Genomic DNA, 20,856 nt, shown 5'->3' with positions numbered 1-20,856 from the left:
GATTGATTTTTAAATAAAATAACTTCATTTGTAAAAAATATTTTTAATCAAAATTAAGTTTTGTAAAATTAAAAGGAGCACTGAATTAAATTAATTTGTTAATGTTGAGACTTGAATAAAACAATGTAAAAAAAATCAATTTATTAATTATTTACCTTTTTCCACTGGTTTGGTAGTTGTAGTGATACATCGTTGTAGTTGTGTATTTATTTATTTAGTTTTAAAAAAATGCAGAGATTGGTGTTTTTACTTTATTATTTATTATTTATGAGGTGACCTCTATTTGATATAGACCAATATGACACAAAAACCCATCAATAATATTTAAAACTTTTGGCTATTTCTGTTATCAACCTTTGTCTTTCTCTTTCAACTTTTGTGCGTATTGATTCTAATTCATAATTTTATTCACAAGCAAAAAGCATAATTTAGTTGCTGAAAGAGACATGTGAGGTTTTCTCTCTTCTCTGTTATCACTTTAGGTTGCCTTTTGAAGAAGAGAATAAAGTTGAGAGAGAGGAATTATAAATATATGCATACATCATCCTCTTTCACCAAATAAAATAATTCACATTAAAAGAATAGTACATTCAAATAATCTTAAATTTTAATATTAGAGATCCCACAGCGATTAGAGATGAGGACAATTTATGAGGTTTGCACCCACTTATATATTAACGTACCTCTCACACCGAGAGTGACAGCAACTCGTGCGTGGAATAACATATTATGGGTGGTGGCATGATAAACTCAACAAATATTTGCTAAGATAGGCTCGAAATAGTTTTGATACCATATTACAGAGTGGACTTTAAGTCTAACTCAACCCATAAAACCGGCTCATGAGGTTAAGGTTTGCACCCACTTATATACAATAGATTGTTATCATCTATAGTCGATGTGAGGTATCCAACATTTAGTTTATTTTAAGATTAAAGTATATAATTTGATTTTAGTACACAATGATTGTAAACACATGTATTCCTTTATAATAAAAATAAATAATTTACAAAAAAAAGTATGTTTTTATTGTTATACTTTTTTAAAAAAAAAATTGGTACTTGTATTTTCAAATGAATTCTGTCTTTTTAACTTTAGAAAACCTGTGATTTTATTTTCTTTTTTCTCGAATTTAATATTTAATAATGATATTTAACAATCTATTATATGCTAGCATTGTTTATTTAAATCTATTTACTTGTTATATATGTTTATTAGTGATTCAATATTTGTGTTTATATGAGTGGATAATATTAATTTGAACCTTGAAAAGGTAAAGTATACGATGACTTATTAGTGAACGTGGGGGTTTCGACGGATATAAAAGTGGAAGGCCCAACTTATTTTGGTAAATTTTGTTGGCCCGTGTTCAGATACTCTCTACCCTGATATTATTAAGCTATAAAAGAAGCCTCGTTATTAAACTAACTCGTGTAAGTATGTACTAGATAAAATGTTAGAAACATATTAAACCAATAATATTAAATATATCTATTCAGTATAATATATTATCCATAAATTTTAATTATGACAAATGTTAATAATATCTTTCTCACAGGAAATCATATTATATATAATAACTTAAAAAAATAAAAAAAATAAAAAAAAATATAAACATGTAATTTCCTTAATTTATATTTATTGAAATTGTTTCATGTTTCCTTATCTTATATTTATTGAAATTGTCGTAATATCTTTTGTCTTTATAATATTCTTTGTCTTTGTGTAACACATGATATTCAAAATTGATAAATAATATATAAATATATAAAAGATGGTAAGTTAGAGTTTTAAAAACAAACTTACATATACATTTATTGGGATCATATAAATAGATTGATGAACAAATTTATACAATTTATGTGTATCTCATTCATATATTTTCATGGATATAATCTTAATTCATTAATTAAATATATATTATAAATCAAGAGTTTATTTCTCACTAAAAAATATCACCAATTAATACATTTTCGTCCAATAAGAGTTGGTTCATCAAATGACAAAACCATTGGGAGTTTTTATTTTAAACAACTCGTCCAACAACAAAAACTCTCGAGTTTTCAATTAATTAAATTTCATCCAACGAGATTTTTTTCTCACCTACTCTGTATAATTTAAAAACTCTAAAGAATATATCAAGTGATCCAATTGGTTCAAATTTATTTTTGTCTTTATTTCTTATGCCTAACATGAAATATTTTGTTTTCGAATAACAACATTTTAACCAATTTGACTCAATTGAAATATTTCAACTTTTTACTACCGAAATATAAAACATAACTCATTTATAATCTGTTCATTAAAACTATACAAATTTTATCTCAAACACTCCAAAAATATTTAATATCTAAAACATACCATACACAACTAACCAAAATGTTTACAATAAGCATTTTATCATATTACAGCGTGAACATTTTCACCATATCACCAAACATTCATCTCAAGATTCAAACAACACGCAATTCTTAAGATACAATCAAATATTGTGACAATGTCACCTTCACATCTAAATCATCTACCCAGATACTATAAAAAAACATAACTAGTTTTCCCTTACCTTATTAGGAGTTGTTTACTCAAACTTAAGCTCCAAAGTCAAACATGTACATAAACGTCTTTGATCAACAATCTAAACATATATTCATGTTCTTAGAAAAACCTAGGCATACAACCAATTCCAAAATTCAGTTCAAGAAAAGAAGACTTAAAAAACCTTACTCAAAACACATGATCGGACAAAAAATGTTCTACTCTCTACTAGAATATCTAAGGTAAATTTTGATCTAACAAAAAATAATTTTTTTTGTTTAGAATTTTAAAGATAAATAAGAGAAAATGTATTTTTTTGAGAATTGATGATTTTTAAAAAATAAAGATTGAATAATCTAAAAAAAAAGAATAATATACTAAATTTAGTGAACTATCTTCTCATTGATGTATTGTTTTCATCGAGATCAAAGCTCAATCACAATGTAATTTTCTTGTTTCGACTTTTTCAATTCTTTTAGGTTTCTTTTCTACTCTAAGTAAAGATCAGCAAACAATTATTCCAAAACTATGTCTTTTATTAGAACTTTAATAACTATTTTTTTCTTTTATTTATAAGTTTTTTTTAACTTATATGATAAAGTATTTATACTCTTGAACAAATTAATTGGGTCCTTAACCTAATTAAATAATATTATTATATGTTATATTTATTAAATATAAATTTTGTTTGACACACAAATTACATCTATTAAATATATATATATACATATATATATATAAATATATTAAAAATGTATGAAATAAAAGGTAATTATTATCGAAACTAATATAGTATTTATTTATTTTATAATATTATATAAATAACTAATAATTTATTTCTCAATATTTGTATTTATTATTTTAACTAAATATTATATTAATAATATAATATTGACGTTTTTTTAGTATTTAATTTTTCTAATAATATATTTCCTATTATATTTATTAAAATAAAATATTCGTGCATAAATAATTGATTTATTAATAATATAAATTATTTTGACATTTATTCAATAAAAATAATCATATATGATAAATCTCTTAAGTTTTATGTTAACTAATGTAGAAATCATGTAAAGGATAATTTATAACTGGTCAGTGAAAATCATGCCTTTTAGACCTTTCATTTACGAAATGTAATATATTATTTAAAAATTATTATTTTTTATTCTCAATATAGATTAAAATAATAACAATATTTAATTCTACCCTAGTGTTAATGACTGCAACGCGTGTAAGAAAAGAGAATGTGGTGGATATATAAAGGTGAAGAAAGTGAGGTGTTTGTTTTTGTATTGGTTGTTCCTCTCCGATGCGGTGGGGACAACTCCCATTCCTTTAATTTCATGATTTCCCCTTATCTCTGATCTCTCTGCAACAATGGATCTCTAGCATTCACCCCTCTTTCTCTCCCCTCCATGCCATGCCTCTGTCCTTACCCTTCTTCTCTTTTCCTCTATGCGTTCTCAGGTATATTTTTATCTATTCTTTTCCTCAATTTCTTATATACATCTTCTTGCTTTTAAATTTTACGCTTTTTCATTTTATTTTTATGAATCTATAGAATGAACAGCGAAAAAACTTTATGCTGCCTCTGATTATCATCTTATATTTGAAGGGCGATTGTTAAATTATCGAATAGATCAAATGTTTGACGCATGGGCATAGCCAGTTTTTAGATTGTGAACTAAATTCGGTCTGTAAGAAACTGCATTTATATTTATTGTTATTATGTTTTGTTTTGTTTTAACATCAGTTGTTTTTGTTGGACCTTTTTTTTCTGGTGTTTTTTACTGTCATTTGTGTTGGGGACTGTGGTTGGAATAAATAATTGAAAGAGAGAAATTGTTTGGAAAAGTAGAGTAGTAATGTCATGCATTATTTCCTTGTCAGCTTCCTGGTTTACTAGGTGACTTTTGGGTGCAATTTGGATTTTACATTTACTTCTTGAAATGAATTTTGAACAGAGATAAAATGAATTTCCTTTTGTGTTTGTTCACAATATTATGAATTCAAGAGCACCACGTGAACATGCAAAGTATTGCTTCTGACTCTAAGGTTATAGGGTGATATGTAGAAGGTTTTAGAGATGGAAGACAATAAAGAAAGTAAAATGATATCTGCTGCGGCCTTTGTAGAAGGGGGGATTCAGGACTCCTGTGATGATGCTTGCAGCATATGTCTTGAGGATTTTTGTGCAAGTGATCCTTCAACGGTAATACCCACTTCTGTGTACGTTGAAAAGCAAATACGACTTATATGAAAAATAAATTTGCTTACATATTTTTTTATCTCCTGTTTCTTTTCCAGCTCACTAATTGCAAGCATGAGTTTCACCTACACTGCATTCTCGAATGGTTGGTACATAATATCCATTAATTTTTCATATGTCTCTGTGTCAAAATTAGGACTTCTATTTGTGTATATTTTTCTCAAATCCATCTAACACAGATTTTACTTTTATCAATGTCCGATGTGTTAATCTCCTTCAATTTTAATTTATATTTTGAATTTCTTCTTATGCTTAAAGCTCCCCTCCTTTTTCTACCATATTCACACCAAGCTCCGTAAAATATATCCTAGAACCTTCACATTTATCTTCACCTACTGGCATGGATGCTAGGAGGTATGATTTCCAGTTCCTGCATGAAAACTTCATCTCCGATAGCTTATAGTGATGGAGCATTTTCGGAAATCATAACTTAATTGACTTCATTGGTAGTATGAATAGGAATGTTTTGGTTCTCCTGACTTTTACCAATGTTAAGGACATTCGCGCTAGTTATGGCTGGAAAACCAATTATCTGGCCTATAATTTTGTTGTCTGGATTTGAGTGGGAGGAGGGTCTTTTAAGTGTAGAAGATATTCTTGTTATATACACATACACATGTCTTAATAGTTACACTAAAAGTTCTTGTTCTTATAAACAAAAAAAATGTGAGAATATAATAGCAATTGTTGTTACTGGCTTTTGTTTCTAGGTGTCAGAGAAGCGCCCAGTGTCCTATGTGTTGGCAATCTATTAGCTTGAAGGATCCTACTAGGTTGGTTACGAATTTGCTTGGAGGATATGTGTTATCATTCTTTTGTTGACTGTATTATTAAACTTGTATGCATTTTGTGGCAGTCAGGAATTGTTTGAGGCAGTAGAGCAAGAGAGGAAGTTGAGGGCTATCCCATCAAGAAATGCTACTATTTTTCATCACCCTGCATTTAGTGATTTTGAATTGCAGCATGTTAGTTACCAGTCTGAGTGCTGTTTGATTGCCTTATATCTTAAGCACGTAATAGTTCTTTCATATGTTTATGTTAGTCTTTTCTTTTTATCATTTTGCAGTTGCGCATGAGTATAAATGATAGTGAGCTTCAAGACCGAATTCTTCAACATTTAGCTGTTGCTGCAGCGATGAGGAGAGCAAACCAACATGGTCGTAGGGCAGGACAACGAACTCGTTCATCAGCTCATGGTCATCCACAGTCTTTAGTGTTATCTAATCAGACTATAGCACCTGCATTGAGTCCTGATTCAGCTGCTGAAGAGGAAAATGATCAAACGAGAATTCATAATGCAATTCCATCTACCCCAATAAAATCTGAGAGAAATGAAGCATTGCAACGGATCCTGCACGTTCAAACTCAAAGCTCTTCTTCAGCTTCTGGATCTAGCATCACAAGTCGCCAAAGAATTTACTCCAATGATAGGTCAATATGGCCATCTTATTTATTTGCTTAACTCATTCTCTTATCCTTGTTGTTATGTTTTAGAATTTAGGGTTAAGGCCTAACTCAATTCACAAAGATGACTTGTAAGACAAGGATTGCTCTTATCTTATAAGGACTACATTGACCATATTTCTAGTTGTTGTGACACTTCACGTCTAAGAACGAACATATACAATTTGGAGTGTGGACAATGTGGGTGGCCAAATGACAACAATGCATTTGTGCTTAGTAATAGAGCCTGTTAATGAATCTAAGATAGATTCTTATATGCTCTTAGAATTTGAACTTAGGGCCTAACATGCAGTGATGAAATAAAACAATGTAGAATAGACTCCTGTACTGTCTTAGAATTTTTGGTTTAGGACCTCAAACTAGGCTTATAAGATAACGATTGTTCACACCTTATAAGGATTACTTTCGTCATATCTATAGTCAATGTGTTATCCTAAAAACATGTTTATGTGGCACACCTTCTCTCTATCTTGAAAAGATAATAAAATTTCATTTGTATTTGTATAAAAAGGCCCCAACCAAATCCAAACTTTTGTCATGCCCAATTGATTCATTATATTAATTTTAAACTGTTGATTTTTTTAACACAATTAAAGATTATATAGGAGCGCTTAGTCTCTAACAGTATTCTGGATTTCAGTATAATATATTTCTGTAAATAAAATACAATTTTTATGTATATTTTCATAAAAGAGTTGAGGTATGCACAATAAACATAAGCAAGGTAGAGTAATTTACTCAATTTATTTCTTGGGTCATCATTTGTTGCGTGGTCTAGTGAAATTATACCCAGTGCATTTATTTGCTTGCAGAGGCTCTACTACTCGCGCATCATCAGTAAACGAAGATAGAGCAGAGCCATCAGAATTGCAGCCACATTCTGATTCGCTGCGGTCCAGACTCAATGCGGTGTCCACGAGGTATGATTTTCTAAAATATAATGGATGTGCAAACTGTATTTTTGGAATCAACTTATTTGATATTAACTTATCTTGTGACTTAGATACAAAGAATCATTCTCAAAGGGCGCAAGGGGATGGAAAGAAAGGTTGTTCTGTCGTAGTTGTTCCATGTCAGAACTTGGTTCAGAAACAAGGAGGAGAGAGATGAATGCTGAGATTGCTAGTGTATCCGGATTAAAGGAATCCCGTGAATGTAGTGAAAATAGTAAATCTGTGGTGGGTACTTCTTTGTCTAGTCATATGGAGGAATGTTCCATTCAAGAGGTGAGCAACCAGAACGATGTTGAAGCTAGCGGGGAGACCTCTTCACATGATGACAATACATCATCTGCTTGTTTTCCTACCTCACATTTAAATTGAGCATTTCTTTGTTTCTGTTAATGTATCTTTCCTCAGCATCTCACATTTGAAGGTAAGCTTTGATATTTGTTTAAAATCTTTCATAAAAGAATTAACTGATCCTACCTTCTGTATATTAACTGAATAACTGCTTTGGTTATTATTATAAATCTCACCAATTACTAGGGGATACCTTTTGTACATAGAAGGAGGAGCGAGTGTGCCTGGTACAAGTGGCATTAGTACTTACGAATGTGTTCAGTAATATTGAAACTCTGGATGTCATTTTAATTTTCTCCTGTAAGGAATCTAACATAAGATATATTAGTGAGGTAATAATGGGGAGTGAGGGGGTAACAAGCATTGTTTGGTACAAATAATTTTTAACTCCTTTTTTAAAAACACTTTTATTATAAATGTTTTGTATGCTATGGTTATTAGATGAAGATGAAAAGAGAAAACAAAAATGCAAGGAACTGTTTATTATTACACTAAGACTCTTGGAAATATTTCCTTGGGAGGAAAGAATAAGATACAACTCTGGGATGTTCTCTCCTTCCTGATCACCTCCCCGACTGTCGAAACTAATCCCATCTCCACATCACAGCAAGGTTTCTACAAATTTATTTCCTCCTCCTTTTGTAAATAACCGGCCTCCCTTTCTATATTCTTTATTCAATAGTCAGATGGTAAAACAAACTTGGGCAACCAAAAGTCTCCCATAAATGACTAGCCTTTGTCCCCATGGTGAAAGTTTAGGAACTGCCGTTGTATGAGATTGAATAAATCTCAAGAACCCTCGCCAGTGGGCATATCATGCCAATGAATGAGGATTTCTACTTCCTGATTTGTTTTTCATGGGCAATTAGGACTTGTTCAGGGTGACTTGTAATTCCATGTCTTCTGTCAATGACAAAGGTAAGAGGTTGAACTACCGAGGAAGGGGCAATTGATCTCTAAAGTGTATATATGAAACTGTTCATTTTACCCTACTTGGTGCGCATTATATTGTATTTGGTCTCAGTTTTTTAACCCAAAGGTAACTTTCTTCAAACATGACAACCGAGGAGAATACGCCATGGAAATAGTGGTAGCACTTATGTGGGGCTTGCAATAAAAATTACCATCAGAAAAACAGTTGTGCTTATAGGTAAAAGTTATTGTTTCTACTTGTATATTTTTTGCCAAACACAGTGAAGAGTTGAACGTGTCTTAGTTTGTGGTGGATGAAATTTTAAATGGACATGTATTTTACACATCAATGTACCTATGGAAGAAAAATGTTTTAAAATTAAAGGGAATTTGTCCTGAATATATTACTTTTTGCTTATCAACAATCGGTGTATGGATGGAGGTGGCAACTACATAACATGTTGTTTCTGCAAACATTCCAACCTCTTCACATGCATGGTTACTTGCAGTTGCAGTGAAGAAATGTCTGAACAAATTTGTTGTTACAGTTTGAAACCATGGGCCAAGGAGTAACAAAGTAGAAAATCATCTCAATTTTGGAGATTTTCTTAAATAATTTTTACAGTTTTTTAAAATAGATATTCCATTTCATCATACATTTGAAAGAATATTGTCTATAAAATGTGAGTGATTTTAGATCTTATGAGCTTAATTGTATTTGTTTTTCATATAAACAATGGAGTGCATGAAGAATCCCTATCATGTGTTTTAATCGATTTTCTTCAAACGTAATAGATTACCTAAAACATAATTAATTATTTAGTCTATTATAAATGGGGCAATTGTTCACTTCTTTTGATGGAGTCCAGCAGGGTTATTGACAGTTTAGTTTCTGTGGCTAATGGATTTATAGAGAGTCTTTCTGACTCCAGTACATTATGATTATGTGATTATGTAAAACAATATATTATTGATTGATATTTTGTTTACTTTCTTTATATATAAATCCATCATGAGAAACGTGCACTTGTTTAATCTAAACAAACATTCAAAAAAATCTTTCATATTTTTATTATTCTTTTTTTAAACAAATAATATATAAATATATAAAAGAATTATTAGGGATAAATTCTCTATCTAGCACCATTTACATTTTTATTTCCCTAACTAACATCATTTTGTTTTTATTTCCCAATCTAGCACCATTTTGTTTTTATTTCCCTCTCTAGCACCATTTTATTTTTTATTTCCCTATCTAGCACCATTTCAAAAATAAATAAATAATAATTTATTTATTTTTTGATAATTTTAATTTTGAATGTGTACCGCCCTAGTGGTCGGGTGTGATGACGTGGCATCCTGCCACAGTGTAGGCGTGTTGACAAGGCGCCAGGTTGGCAGAAAGGAAGGAAGTCGGGAGGCACGTGTGGTCGCCAGTTGTTAAGTTGGCGTGTTCCGATTTCCAGCTTACTTCGCCAGGTTAAAGATCAAGTCGCCAGATGTAGATTCAGGCGACCTAGGCGTTGGAGATCGCCAGAGCAAGCACATCGCCGAAGATGAAGGAGAAGCAGCAGGTTATGAAGGCGGCCGGCGAGACCACAGGGAAGGTGTATGAAAGCCCCTAACTCGCCAGTTCCAGTAAAGATCGCACTCCTAAGTTAGCTATGCACTGGGCAGTACCATGCATAAGTAACTTAGCCAAAATGAGAGTAGGAGCAGCGCCAAGTCAGGGAGCCTCCAGATGATGGCACGTGTACAGTTGGATACGAGCCACGTGTCCAAGTCTGTAACTGCCAGGAGAGAGAAAGCCACCAGGTATATAAGAGCTCTTAACAAACTTTCTGAGGTACGCACGTTCAGTTCATACACTTTACGCTTGCGAGTGACAGAGCTGATTGTGAGAGAGGATTTGCACGGTTCTTGTTCTTAGTATTTGGTGATACCGCCACTGACTTGAGCGTCGGAATGCGATCGGCCGCAGCGGCGCCGTGTTGTTCCTTTGCAGGTTCTTGAAGCAGATCCCGGAAAGGAACGGAGGTGAGAAGCGGTGCGCACGTCGATCCCTTGACGAGACATTCTCCAGCGTTCCGGTCAACAGGCAGGATCATCAGGCGCCCACCGTGGGGCCGTGTAAAACTTGCTCCCATCCACAGCGTGGGTTCTTGGAGGTTTACGAAGTTTTCTGCGTGGTTGTGTGCTGGTGCAACCATCGTTCACGGTTTGTCTGAATTTCGTTCGGTGAGTTTGCGTTTGTACCGTTTGTTTTGACTTTCGATCGGTGGAGTGAGGTCTTCTGTTGCTTGCGCGCAATCTGTTTGGTGGAAATTCGAGTTCTTTCGTTTGTTTGGTTGTCCGCGGGGAAACGGTGGTTTCTGTCGAAGTTGTGGTTTTCTTTGAAGGTTTGCGGTGTTCTTGAGAGTTCTTGCGCAGTTTCTTGAGTTTTCTCCGATTGATCGCTGATTCGATCGTGGTTGAAGTGTTGTTTGCTGTATTCCTGTGGTTCGCTGAAGTTAATGAGAAAAATGAGAAGCAATCGTTCCAGTCCCGTGGCGCCTGTCGCTGCTGAAGGCGACGCCGCCATGACCATGGCGCAGATGGCAGAGATGATGCGCTCGTTGCAGGCAACTGTGGAAGCCTCGCGCGTAGAGCAGGCAAGGATACATGAGGACCTGGTCGCCTCTCGCGCCAGAAACGAGGAGCTCAGCAAGGTGGCTGAAGAGCTGCGTCGAGCTCTTCAGGAGCAACAAGGACGTTCCTCTGTTGAAGAGGCGGCGCCGTCGACGCCACCTCGTGTTTTCCCAATGCCTTTCGTTCAGGCGATTACCGACACGCCTATTCCCACGAGCGTGGTTCCGGTTAAGGCTGTCTTTACCGGCGTGGAGGATCCAGAGGCTCATCTGACCACGTTCCATACGCAGATGATGCTGTCGGGAGGGTCAGACGCCGTCTACTGCAAGATGTTCGTGAGTACGCTCCAGGGAACGACGATGGAGTGGTTTGTGAGCCTGCCTAACGGCCACATAACCAATTTTCAACAATTCTCAAAAATCTTTGTCGAGCAGTACATTGTGAATAAGGCACCGCCCAGGGTGTCCTATGATCTGTTTGATATAAGGCAGTACCATGGGGAGTCCCTCAGAGACTACCTCAATCCCTTCGGAGCGCAGATGGTCAGATTGCCGGCCAAGGATGAAGAAATGCTGGTCTATGCCTTCAAGAAAGGCGTGCAGCCAGGGCCATTCTGCGAGGCCTTGATCAGGGCCCATCCAGCGACGTTTGCTGAAGTCAGGCGACTTGCGGTGGCCCACATCGCCGACGAGAGTGAAGTCGCCGAGAAGAGAGGCAGCGTGGCTCCCGCCAGGCCACGCGCCCAAACCAGGATCCAGCCGCAGAGGGTGCTGGAAACGGCGGCGACGGTCAGAAAGGACCAGAGGACTCGCCATCCTTACGACAGGAGAAACAAGGGAAGAAGCCAAGCGCGCCAACAGCCAGCAACCAGCACGCCGGGAGTACAATCGCCCGCCTAAGCACAAATTTGTCATGGGACTAGCGGACCTGATCGCTATCCCTAATATATCTGCTAGGTTGAAGGCGCCTGAGAAGGTAGGCGACAAGGTGCTGGGGTCAAAGCCAGACGCCTGGTGCGAGTTCCACCAATGTTTTGGCCACACCTTGGACTCGTGTTTGTCTTTGGGGTATCAGCTCGACGATCTGGTTAAGAGCGGGTTCCTAAATGACTATCTGCTGGATAGAAGGACGGGGGGAGCGTCGAGTTCCCAGCCAGTAGGTGAAGAAGCCCAGCAACACGAGATGCCCATCCACGGGGAGATCCACACCATTGCAAGGGGTTTCTCAGGTGGTGGATGCACCGCATCGCAGAGGAAAAAGTATGCGCGATCGGTGATGACAGTGGACATGTTTGAAGATCACTCGCCGGAAGTGGACATTACGTTCACCAAGCAGGATCTTCGGGACGTTGTGCCTCATGACAACGATCCCATAGTCATTTCGTTGGTCACAACAGGGAGGAAGGTCCACAGGGTTCTGGTGGACCAAGGAAGCTCGGCAGACGTGATGTTCTGGCCGACTTTCACGCAGCTGGAGTTGCCCCTTGACCAGCTAAGGCCCTATGGAGGGTGCTTATATGGGTTCGCTGGTGACCAGGTGGAGGTCAGGGGGTACATTGAGCTGAGAACCACGTTTACAGATGAGGCTGGGTCGAGGACGGAGAAAATCAAGTACCTCATCGTAAACGCCCCTTCAGCATATAACATCCTGTTGGGAAGGCCCACTCTTAACAGGATAGGCGCCATTCCATCGACTCGGCACATGAAGGTGAAGCTGCCGTCCATGGAAGGGGTGGTGATCACGATCAAGTCTGATCAGAAAGAAGCGAAAAGGTGCTATGAGAATAGCCTGAAAAATAAAAGATCAGTGAGTTATGTAACAACCACCCCACCTCCCGGTGTGAGGCCCAGATCGACGGTAACAGAGGAGGCCGCCGGAAGGGATGTAGAGATGGTAGACGCTGAGCTAGGGGAGAGGAATGCTGGCCTGGAGGAGGAAGAGGCGCGAAATCGCCCCGAGGAAGCGAGAGAACTGGGAATCGCCAAGGCGGTGATCGCCAGAGAATCCAGGCCCAAACCCGTTGAGCAGTGGCTCGAGAAGGAGATCGGGGGAAAAATCTTCAAGCTCGGAAGATCTCTGGAGGTCGATCTCCAGGACCAGATCGCCAAGGTAATTGAGCGGCATCTGGACGCGTTCGCTTGGTCCGCTTCAGACATGCCCGGGATCGATCCCGACTTCTTGTGCCATCATCTGGCGATGGACAACATGGTGAGACCGGTGCGACAAAGGAGAAGAAAATTCAATGAAGAGAGAAGGCTGAACCTGGATCTGCTGGATGAGGTCAGGGAGGAGGCGAGGCTGAAGGCTGAGGCGGTGAAGAGGAGGATCGAGCGAAGATACAACTCAAAGGTGATGCCAAGGCAGTTTAGAGAAGGCGATCTGGTGATGAGGAAGGCCCACCAGTACGAGATGGAGAATAAACTATCACCCAAGTGGACCGGACCGTTCAGAATAACCGAGACACTCGGGAACGGAGCCTACCGCTTAGAAACGATGGAAGGAGGGGCGATTCCTCGCACCTGGAATGCCACACACCTGAAGTTGTACTATAGTTAAGAGCTTTGTAAGTAAAGACAAACACAATGTTATATTACGATGTTTCTGCTAAAACAGTTGGAGGGGCACTCTTTTTTCCCTAAGGAGGGTTTTTAATGAGGCCACCCAATAAAAGAAGAGTTTTCGAAGTATAAGGTGTTTTCAGATTGCATGTGTGCCATTTTCAAAAGTTTTGAAGAAAGACCTTCTTGTCATTTGTACATGATTTAAGGCAAGAAAAGATATATCGCGTGCTTTCTAAAAAGTTTTAAGTCCTCATCGTTTTTCGGCGATTGGAGGCACCAGTTAAGTTTTAAGTCCTCATCGTTTTTCGGCGATTGGAGGCACCAGTTAAGTTTTAAAGTCCTCATCGTCTTTCGGCGATCGGAGGCACCAGATGAAAGACCTCAACGCTCTCGCGCGTCCTGAGGTAAGTAAAAGACCTTCTCACCGTCGAGCGAGTGCAGGCGAGAAAGAGTAAAAAGTCCTCCATGTTTCTGGGGCGAGAAGATGGAACCCCTGGGGCAATGTAGAGGCAAGTTAAAAGACCTCCCCGCCGTCGAGCGAGTGCAGGCGAGAGAAAGAAAAGGTCCTCAGTGCATCCAGGGGGGAGGAGATGTACACCCTGGGCAAGTTGAGGCACCAGATAAAGTCCTTATCGCCGTTGTGCGAGCTAAGGCCAGTTAAAGACCTCCTCGCCGTCGAGTGAGTGCGGAAAAGAAAGAGAAAGGGTCCTCAGTGCATCCAGGGGGGAGGAGATGTACACCCTGGGCAAGTTGAGGCACCATACAAAGTCCTTCTCGCCATTGAGCGAGTTCAGGCGAGTTAAAGACCTTCTCGCCGATGAGCGAGTTCAGGCGAGTTAAAGACCTTCTCGCTTATGTGCGAGCATAGGCAAGATAAAATCCTTCTCGTCTCGAACGAGTTCAGGTATGGCGCAGAGGGTGGAAGAAGCTTGGAAGGTGGCTAAGGTAGGTTCGAAGAGAACGCCTGGTCAGCCGGTCTTTTGCTCTGAAGTTCAGGGGGGCAAAGGAAGAGCCCAAAGGGCGTTTCTACCCCAGATAAAGAAACGATTGCCAAAGCATGAGGCTAGGAAAAGCTGATGTTACTAAGAGGTCTTGGCGATCGGGAAGAGCTTAAAAACGGCGAGAAGGTTGAAAGACTTGTTTAACAAAGCAGGTCGAGTGGGACGTTGTTTGGGCCAATGATTGAGTTACAGTTCGTTGCTTGAAGGGTATTCTTGTGATAAGGTTAGTGCCTCAAGAGTACAAGTTGTTTAAAGTGATTATTGCTTAAGTTTGAATTGGCTCGAGGCAGTTACGTCAGAAGTCGCATTTGCAAAATCATTAAGTTAAGACCGACAAAGTTAAACATGCAAAGAAGGTTAAAGCGCTTAAAAGGAGTCAGGAGAGAGAATATCCAAGCTTTGTCATAAGATAAGTATCAGTGTAAAACACATATGCGCAAGTTTTTATTACAAGGTATATACAAGGGAAATCATAAAGTAGCAGATGGGGTGGGGTTGATTAGTCTTCAGCGGGAACGACCTTTCCATCTACTACTTCGTTGTTCAACGACACCATGCTGAGGTCGAGATCGGGGAATAGGCATGCGAATTGTTCCCGAGCGGCTTCGAATCCAGCAGCCAGAATCTGAGCAGAATTTAGCTTAAGTTCTTCAATTTGCCCTTGAAGTTCTTCAACCTGCTTTTTGAGCTCTTTGTTCTGCTGCTCCAGCTCTTCAACCTGCTTTCTGAGTTGTTCGTTGGTCTCTTGAGCATGGAGAAGGTCGTTAGTAACCTTCTTGGATTCCGTTTGAGCTTGGGCCAACTCAGCAGCCATCTTCCCTTTTTCCTTGTTTGCCTCGGCGAGATCAGCCATGGCGTCGCCCCTCGCTTTTTCTACTTGCCCAAGTAGCTTCTCGCGATCGACCGACCTTTGCTCCAGTTTTTGTACCTTAGCGGCGCCAGCTTGAATGTGAGCCTCCAGGTCAATCGCCTTGGCGCGAAGAGGTACGATTTTGCTTTCCAACTCGACTTTCTCTTGGGCAAGATCGTGGACTTTGCGGCGAAGGTCAACAGCTTCCTTGCGCGCCAGCCTGAGCTCGGTATTCATGGCATCCTCCACTCGGGAGTGTTCGATTTCTGCGAGCGTCAGGCTGAATGACATCTTCTCCACCTCGACCTTCATAGTGCTATTTTCAGTCCTGAGGTTGAAGAGATTGTCTTGAAGCCTCCTGGTGGAGCTCTCCACAGCCCTCGTTATAATCGATGGGATATCCTCTGCTATGGTTTTCAGTTTGGCAGTCAGAGGTTCCCACATCCTTGTGACCTCAAGGGGAAGGTTTGCTGCTTGGAGAGGCGCCAGGGGGGCTTGTTGAGGGTTCTCGCCGCCACCTTCCTTAGCAGGATCTTCAGTGTTTGCTTCCTGGCGTGGCGACGGGATCGGGGATTCGGTGATTAGAATCGGAGAGGTATGAGCAACCTCATCCCCGATTGGAACGTTTCCTGCAGCTGAAGTGTTTGAAGGGGGGCCCCCTCCTGCTGACACATGTGGCGTAGAGGCGCTTGGGGGGTCCTTCAAGAAATTTGGCTCTTGGGCCTCAGCTGCAGGTGGCGCGGTGGCCAGTGGAACTGCTTGGACTGGAGAGGGAGGAGCCTGCGGCGTTGGCGATGATGGAGGAGGAGTAGGCGTCGACGGTGGTGTGGAAGTTGGAAGAGGGGGTGGAGCAGGTGGAGAAGAAGGTGCCACCCTCTTCCTTTTCGTGATGAGGCCATCCTCTGTGACCTCGTCATCTTCTTCTTCCTCCTCATGGACGATTTGAGGAGCTTTTCGCTTGGGTCTCTTAAGGACCAGTTTCTTGCGCTGGGTGGGTTCCTTGGGCGGTGATCGCCCATGAGCAATGGCCTTCTCGACCGCCGAGTTGGGCACCGTTTGGGAACCGGTCGCCAACCCGTGGTTTCGGGCGAGCGCCTTTAATTCGGCGAGCATGTTTCTGCCCAACATGTTGTCTGCATGAAACGAAAATGCATGAGTTAGCTCAAAGAAGAAAAAGGTAAGTGTATAAGGTAATAAGCAGCAGAGCAGATATGTGCAGGAAAGGTAAAACCAAAGTCTTGTGCATATCGCACAAGACGCCCAGAAGCAGTATCAGAAGCAGAATCAAAGCGACAAGTTTGGATGTCCTAACCTATTTGGAATTCTAGCTGATCTTCAAAGAATTCGAAGGAGATCAAGGTGGTGGTCAGGAATGTTATGTTGGCGTCCGCCACCCTCTTCCAGAAAAGACAGAGATCTCTGTCCAATGCTCCCATGCTATCAGGACTTCTGGGCCTCCTGAAGCAGCTCTTGGACTCCTTTTTCCCCTTGTCCACCCAGTACAAGGGGAAGCCATCAAGAAGGGAGGTGTCCTTGTCGTTTGCACGTACTTGGACGAATCTCCCCTTCCAGTCTTTGTACGATTGCTGGAAGATGGTAAAAATGGATCTCCCAGCAATCGCATTCAAGCTAACCCACAGGCGGTCTCCTGGGTGCTTGGCCTCGAAAAGGAACAAAAACACGTCCACCGACGCGGGCAAACCCAGGTGGTCGCATGTTATTTGGAAGGCTCGAACAAACGCCCAGCTGTTGGGGTGGAGCTAGGCGGTAGCAATGTTGAGCTCGGTTAGAAGCTCCCTCTCGAATCGGGTGAGAGGGAACCTGAGCTTGACCTTCTTGAAGTAAGTTGTGTAGACAAAGCAGAAGGGCCCGTCGGCACTTACTTTGTCATCGGCACACACTGGCAGAGCGGCGGGACAAGGCAGCACCATCATCCTCTCGTCGTGCTCCTTGTGAAACGATTGATGGACCTCGTCCCCCTTTGTCAGCCGCAAAATTGCTCCCGCAGTGTTCACCGACGAGGTCTCCTTCAGAAGGGTTGAGTTAGCCCAGGGGTATAGAGTTTTGAAGTCTGGCAAAAGGACGGGGGCTCCCCCAGCGTTAGATGGAGTCGCCTGGGCCACGACAGGTTGGGAAGACGCAGGCCTCACAGCCTGCGAAGACGAAGCGCCACAGACTTGTGTTGAGTCGTGTGCTTGTGAAGGAAGGTTTCGCGCTGAAGGAGGTGGGTTCGGGGTAATCTTTGTGCGAGTCATGATAGCAGCTGCAAAGGAAGAAGAAAGGAAAAATGGTCAGGGGGTTACAGAGGCTGACTCGATCATAGAAGGAAGGAGAAGAACGAACGAATGAAGGTTCGTTGCGACGATTGACGAAGCCCTAAGTTGCGCAGAATGAGAAATGGAAAGAACAACCCACAACGTATGCACCAGGCAGTTACAGGATGATGAAAATCAGTGAAAATGCAAGGAAACCCAGCAGATGAAGGAAAGTAGTTACCTTTCGATGATCAGGAAGACGGTGAAGGAAGATGGTGATCTAGAGCGTTGAAGAGCGTCGAGAGTTTTCGCAGAGGGAAGTGAGAGCGTTTGCAAGCACGAAGAAAGTGATGGAACAGTGGAGCGTAATGGGTTTAAGGGTTTTCGAAATGTTTTTAGGAAGCGCTAACGGCAGATGAAGAGAGCCGTTGATGAAGCCACGTGTCGAACGATGAGTGAAGGGTTTGGTGGAGCGTCAGAGCAGCAGAAAGTACAATCGCTTGGAATTCCGCGTCAGTGCCACGCAGATCGGTGTTAACGAAGGCTCTTTCAGTCTTTTCGCTAGACAAGTCTTCGCTTAAGACTGGGGGCTTGTGTACCGCCCTGGTGGTCGAGTGTGATGACGTGGCATCCTGCTACAGTGTAGGCGTGTTGACAAGGCGCCAGGTTGGCAGAAAGGAAGGAAGTCGGGAGGCACGTGTGGTCGCCAGTTGTTAAGTTGGCGTGTTCCGATTTCCAGCTTACCAGGATAGGCGATCGCCAGGTTAAAGATCAAGTCGCCAGATGTAGATTCAGGCGACCTAGGCGTTGGAGATCGCCAGAGCAAGCACATCGCCGAAGATGAAGGAGAAGCAGCAGGTTATGAAGGCGGTCGGCGAGACCACAGGGAAGGTGTATGAAAGCTCCTAACTCGCCAGTTCCAGTAGAGATCGCACTCCTAAGTTAGTTATGCACTGGGCAGTACCATGCATAAGTAACTTAGCCAAAATGAGAGTAGAAGCAGCGCCAAGTCAGGGAGCCTCCAGATGATGGCACGTGTACAGTTGGATACGAGCCACGTGTCTAAGTCTGTAACTGCCAGGAGAGAGAAAGCCACCAGGTATATAAGAGCTCTTAACAAACTTTCTGAGGTACGCACGTTCAGTTCATACACTTTACGCTTGCGAGAGTGACAGAGCTGATTGTGAGAGAGGATTTGCACGGTTCTTGTTCTTAGTATTTGGTGATACCGCCACTGACTTGAGCGTCGGAGTGCGATCGGCCGCAGCGGCGCCGTGTTGTTCCTTTGCAGGTTCTTGAAGCAGATCCCGGAAAGGAACGGAGGTGAGAAGCGGTGCGCACGTCGATCCCTTGACGAGGCATTCTCCAGCGTTCCGGTCAACAGGCAGGATTAGAATGCATTAAAAAATAAATATTTTTAATGTTTAAAATAGTTAGAAATATAATTAATGAATAAAGAAATGAGTTTTTATAAAATAAATTAAAATGTTTAGTTTAAAATTATTTTTTTTAAGAATGAAGAAAATAAAAAATTAAACCCTACAACAACATAAAAGTTGAATCTATAAATATAAATTACTATTTATTTTTATTATTATTGACATAATTACAAAAAAATACAAGACATAGTTACAAAAAAATCAAAGTCAATTAGTATTAATTAATAGTGGATACACAAGTAATATTGAAGTGCCTACCCTAAATGCAAAATCCTAAAAAAAAATAATGCAAATGTTAAACTTAATGCTTAAAAATGAGAAGCAAAAAATGAAAAAAAAAAGTCTAGAAAAAAAAAAATAATGGTAGAAAAAAAATAATAACTAAAAACATAAAAGATATAAAATAAAAACAAAACAAATTAAGATAAAGATAAAAGATATAAAAATAAATCCAAATAAGATAAATATAAGAGATATAAGGCGATACTAAATAAATATATGTTGATCATAAAAATGAAAATAAATGAAAGATGATAATTCATTTAATATTTTCTTCAATGGTACATTAAATTGTTTGTGCGAAATGAAATATAATTAATGATGAGAAGTGTACAATCCAGTAACGTTGGGACATATTCTTTATGTGTGTCTTGGTGTTTGACAATATGAACATTTTTTTTCGATCATGATGTTCTTTTATGTCCATATCAGTCTTTATTTAACTTTATTTTTTTTATAATTATGTCCTGTATTTTTTACTTAAAATTAACATAATTACATCATCAATAATAATAAAAATAAATACTAATTTATGTTTATATGTTTAACTTTTATGTTGTTGTAGAGTTTAATTTTTTATTTTATTCATTCTTAAAAAAATAATTTTTAAACTAAACATTTTAAAATTATTACTTTTTTATTTTTATTTTGTAAAAACACATTTATTTATTCATTAATTATATTTCTAACTATTTTAAACATTAAAAATATTTATTTTTAATGCATTCAAAATTAAAATTATAAAAAAAAAATTATTATTTTTTAATTTATTTTTGAAATGGTACTAGATAGGTAAATAAAAAATAAAAGGGTGCTAGATAGAGAAATAAAAACAAAAGAGTGCTAGATAAGAAAATAAAAACAAAAGGGTGCTAGTTAGGGAAATAAAAGTGTAAATGGTGCTAGATAGGGAATTTACCCGAATTATTAGACATTCATTATAAATAAAAATATTTTGTATTATATAATTGGATAGAAATTTTATTAATTATAATTATTCATAAATATAGTTTCATATGAAGGGTCATATATAATATGTATCACATAAACGAATATACAGACACACGGAGATACGTAAAATCTATATAAAAACATGAATTTATATATTATATATATTATGAATAATAAAAATTTGTGTATAGAAGTATGTTTTAGATTTTTTTAGAGTATGAAGATGTTATTCATGACCGGTTCAAAATGATTTGTTCCTTATTTTTATAATCATAATAAAAATTATACAATAAATATGAATTTTTAGAAAATTAATGTATTTTTTATAAAGTTGTGTTACAACTGTACTATAATTGTAAGATATTCAACAAATACTTTTTGAATTGGATGTTGATGTTCGATATGTGT

At 39.0% G+C, this 20,856-nt stretch overlaps 1 protein-coding gene across 4 annotated transcripts; it reads left to right on the top strand.

The window, feature by feature from the left end:
- Positions 1-3,742: 3,742 nt before the first annotated feature.
- Positions 3,743-7,762, top strand: LOC137814661 (E3 ubiquitin-protein ligase RHF2A). 4 transcript variants are annotated; one of them, XM_068617510.1, is made up of 8 exons: positions 3,743-4,005; positions 4,613-4,750; positions 4,846-4,892; positions 5,518-5,580; positions 5,664-5,772; positions 5,874-6,238; positions 7,084-7,191; positions 7,275-7,762. In XM_068617510.1, exons 1-8 carry the CDS (start codon positions 3,994-3,996, stop codon positions 7,591-7,593), a joined length of 1,161 nt encoding a protein of 386 aa, XP_068473611.1. In that variant the 5' UTR covers positions 3,743-3,993; the 3' UTR covers positions 7,594-7,762. The 4 variants fall into 4 exon arrangements, with proteins under 4 accessions (XP_068473611.1, XP_068473612.1, XP_068473613.1 ...); XM_068617511.1 differs by having other exon boundaries at positions 3,763-4,005; positions 4,601-4,750; XM_068617512.1 differs by having other exon boundaries at positions 3,822-4,005; positions 4,553-4,750.
- The last annotated feature ends 13,094 nt before the right edge of the window (positions 7,763-20,856 follow it).

This window comes from Phaseolus vulgaris, chromosome 1, assembly GCF_051622355.1.
Source record: "Phaseolus vulgaris cultivar YP4 chromosome 1, ASM5162235v1, whole genome shotgun sequence".
NCBI lineage: Eukaryota > Viridiplantae > Streptophyta > Magnoliopsida > Fabales > Fabaceae > Phaseolus > Phaseolus vulgaris.
Note: the sequence above shows the minus strand (reverse complement) of the source record. Positions and strands in the feature narration are given on the sequence as shown.

Bases quoted from the DNA above. Each gene is read 5' to 3' on its own strand.
- LOC137814661 (XM_068617510.1), top strand. The intron at 4,751-4,845 runs GTAATACCCACT...TTTCTTTTCCAG, and splicing joins GTGCAAGTGATCCTTCAACG to CTCACTAATTGCAAGCATGA. The intron at 7,192-7,274 runs GTATGATTTTCT...CTTGTGACTTAG, and splicing joins CTCAATGCGGTGTCCACGAG to ATACAAAGAATCATTCTCAA.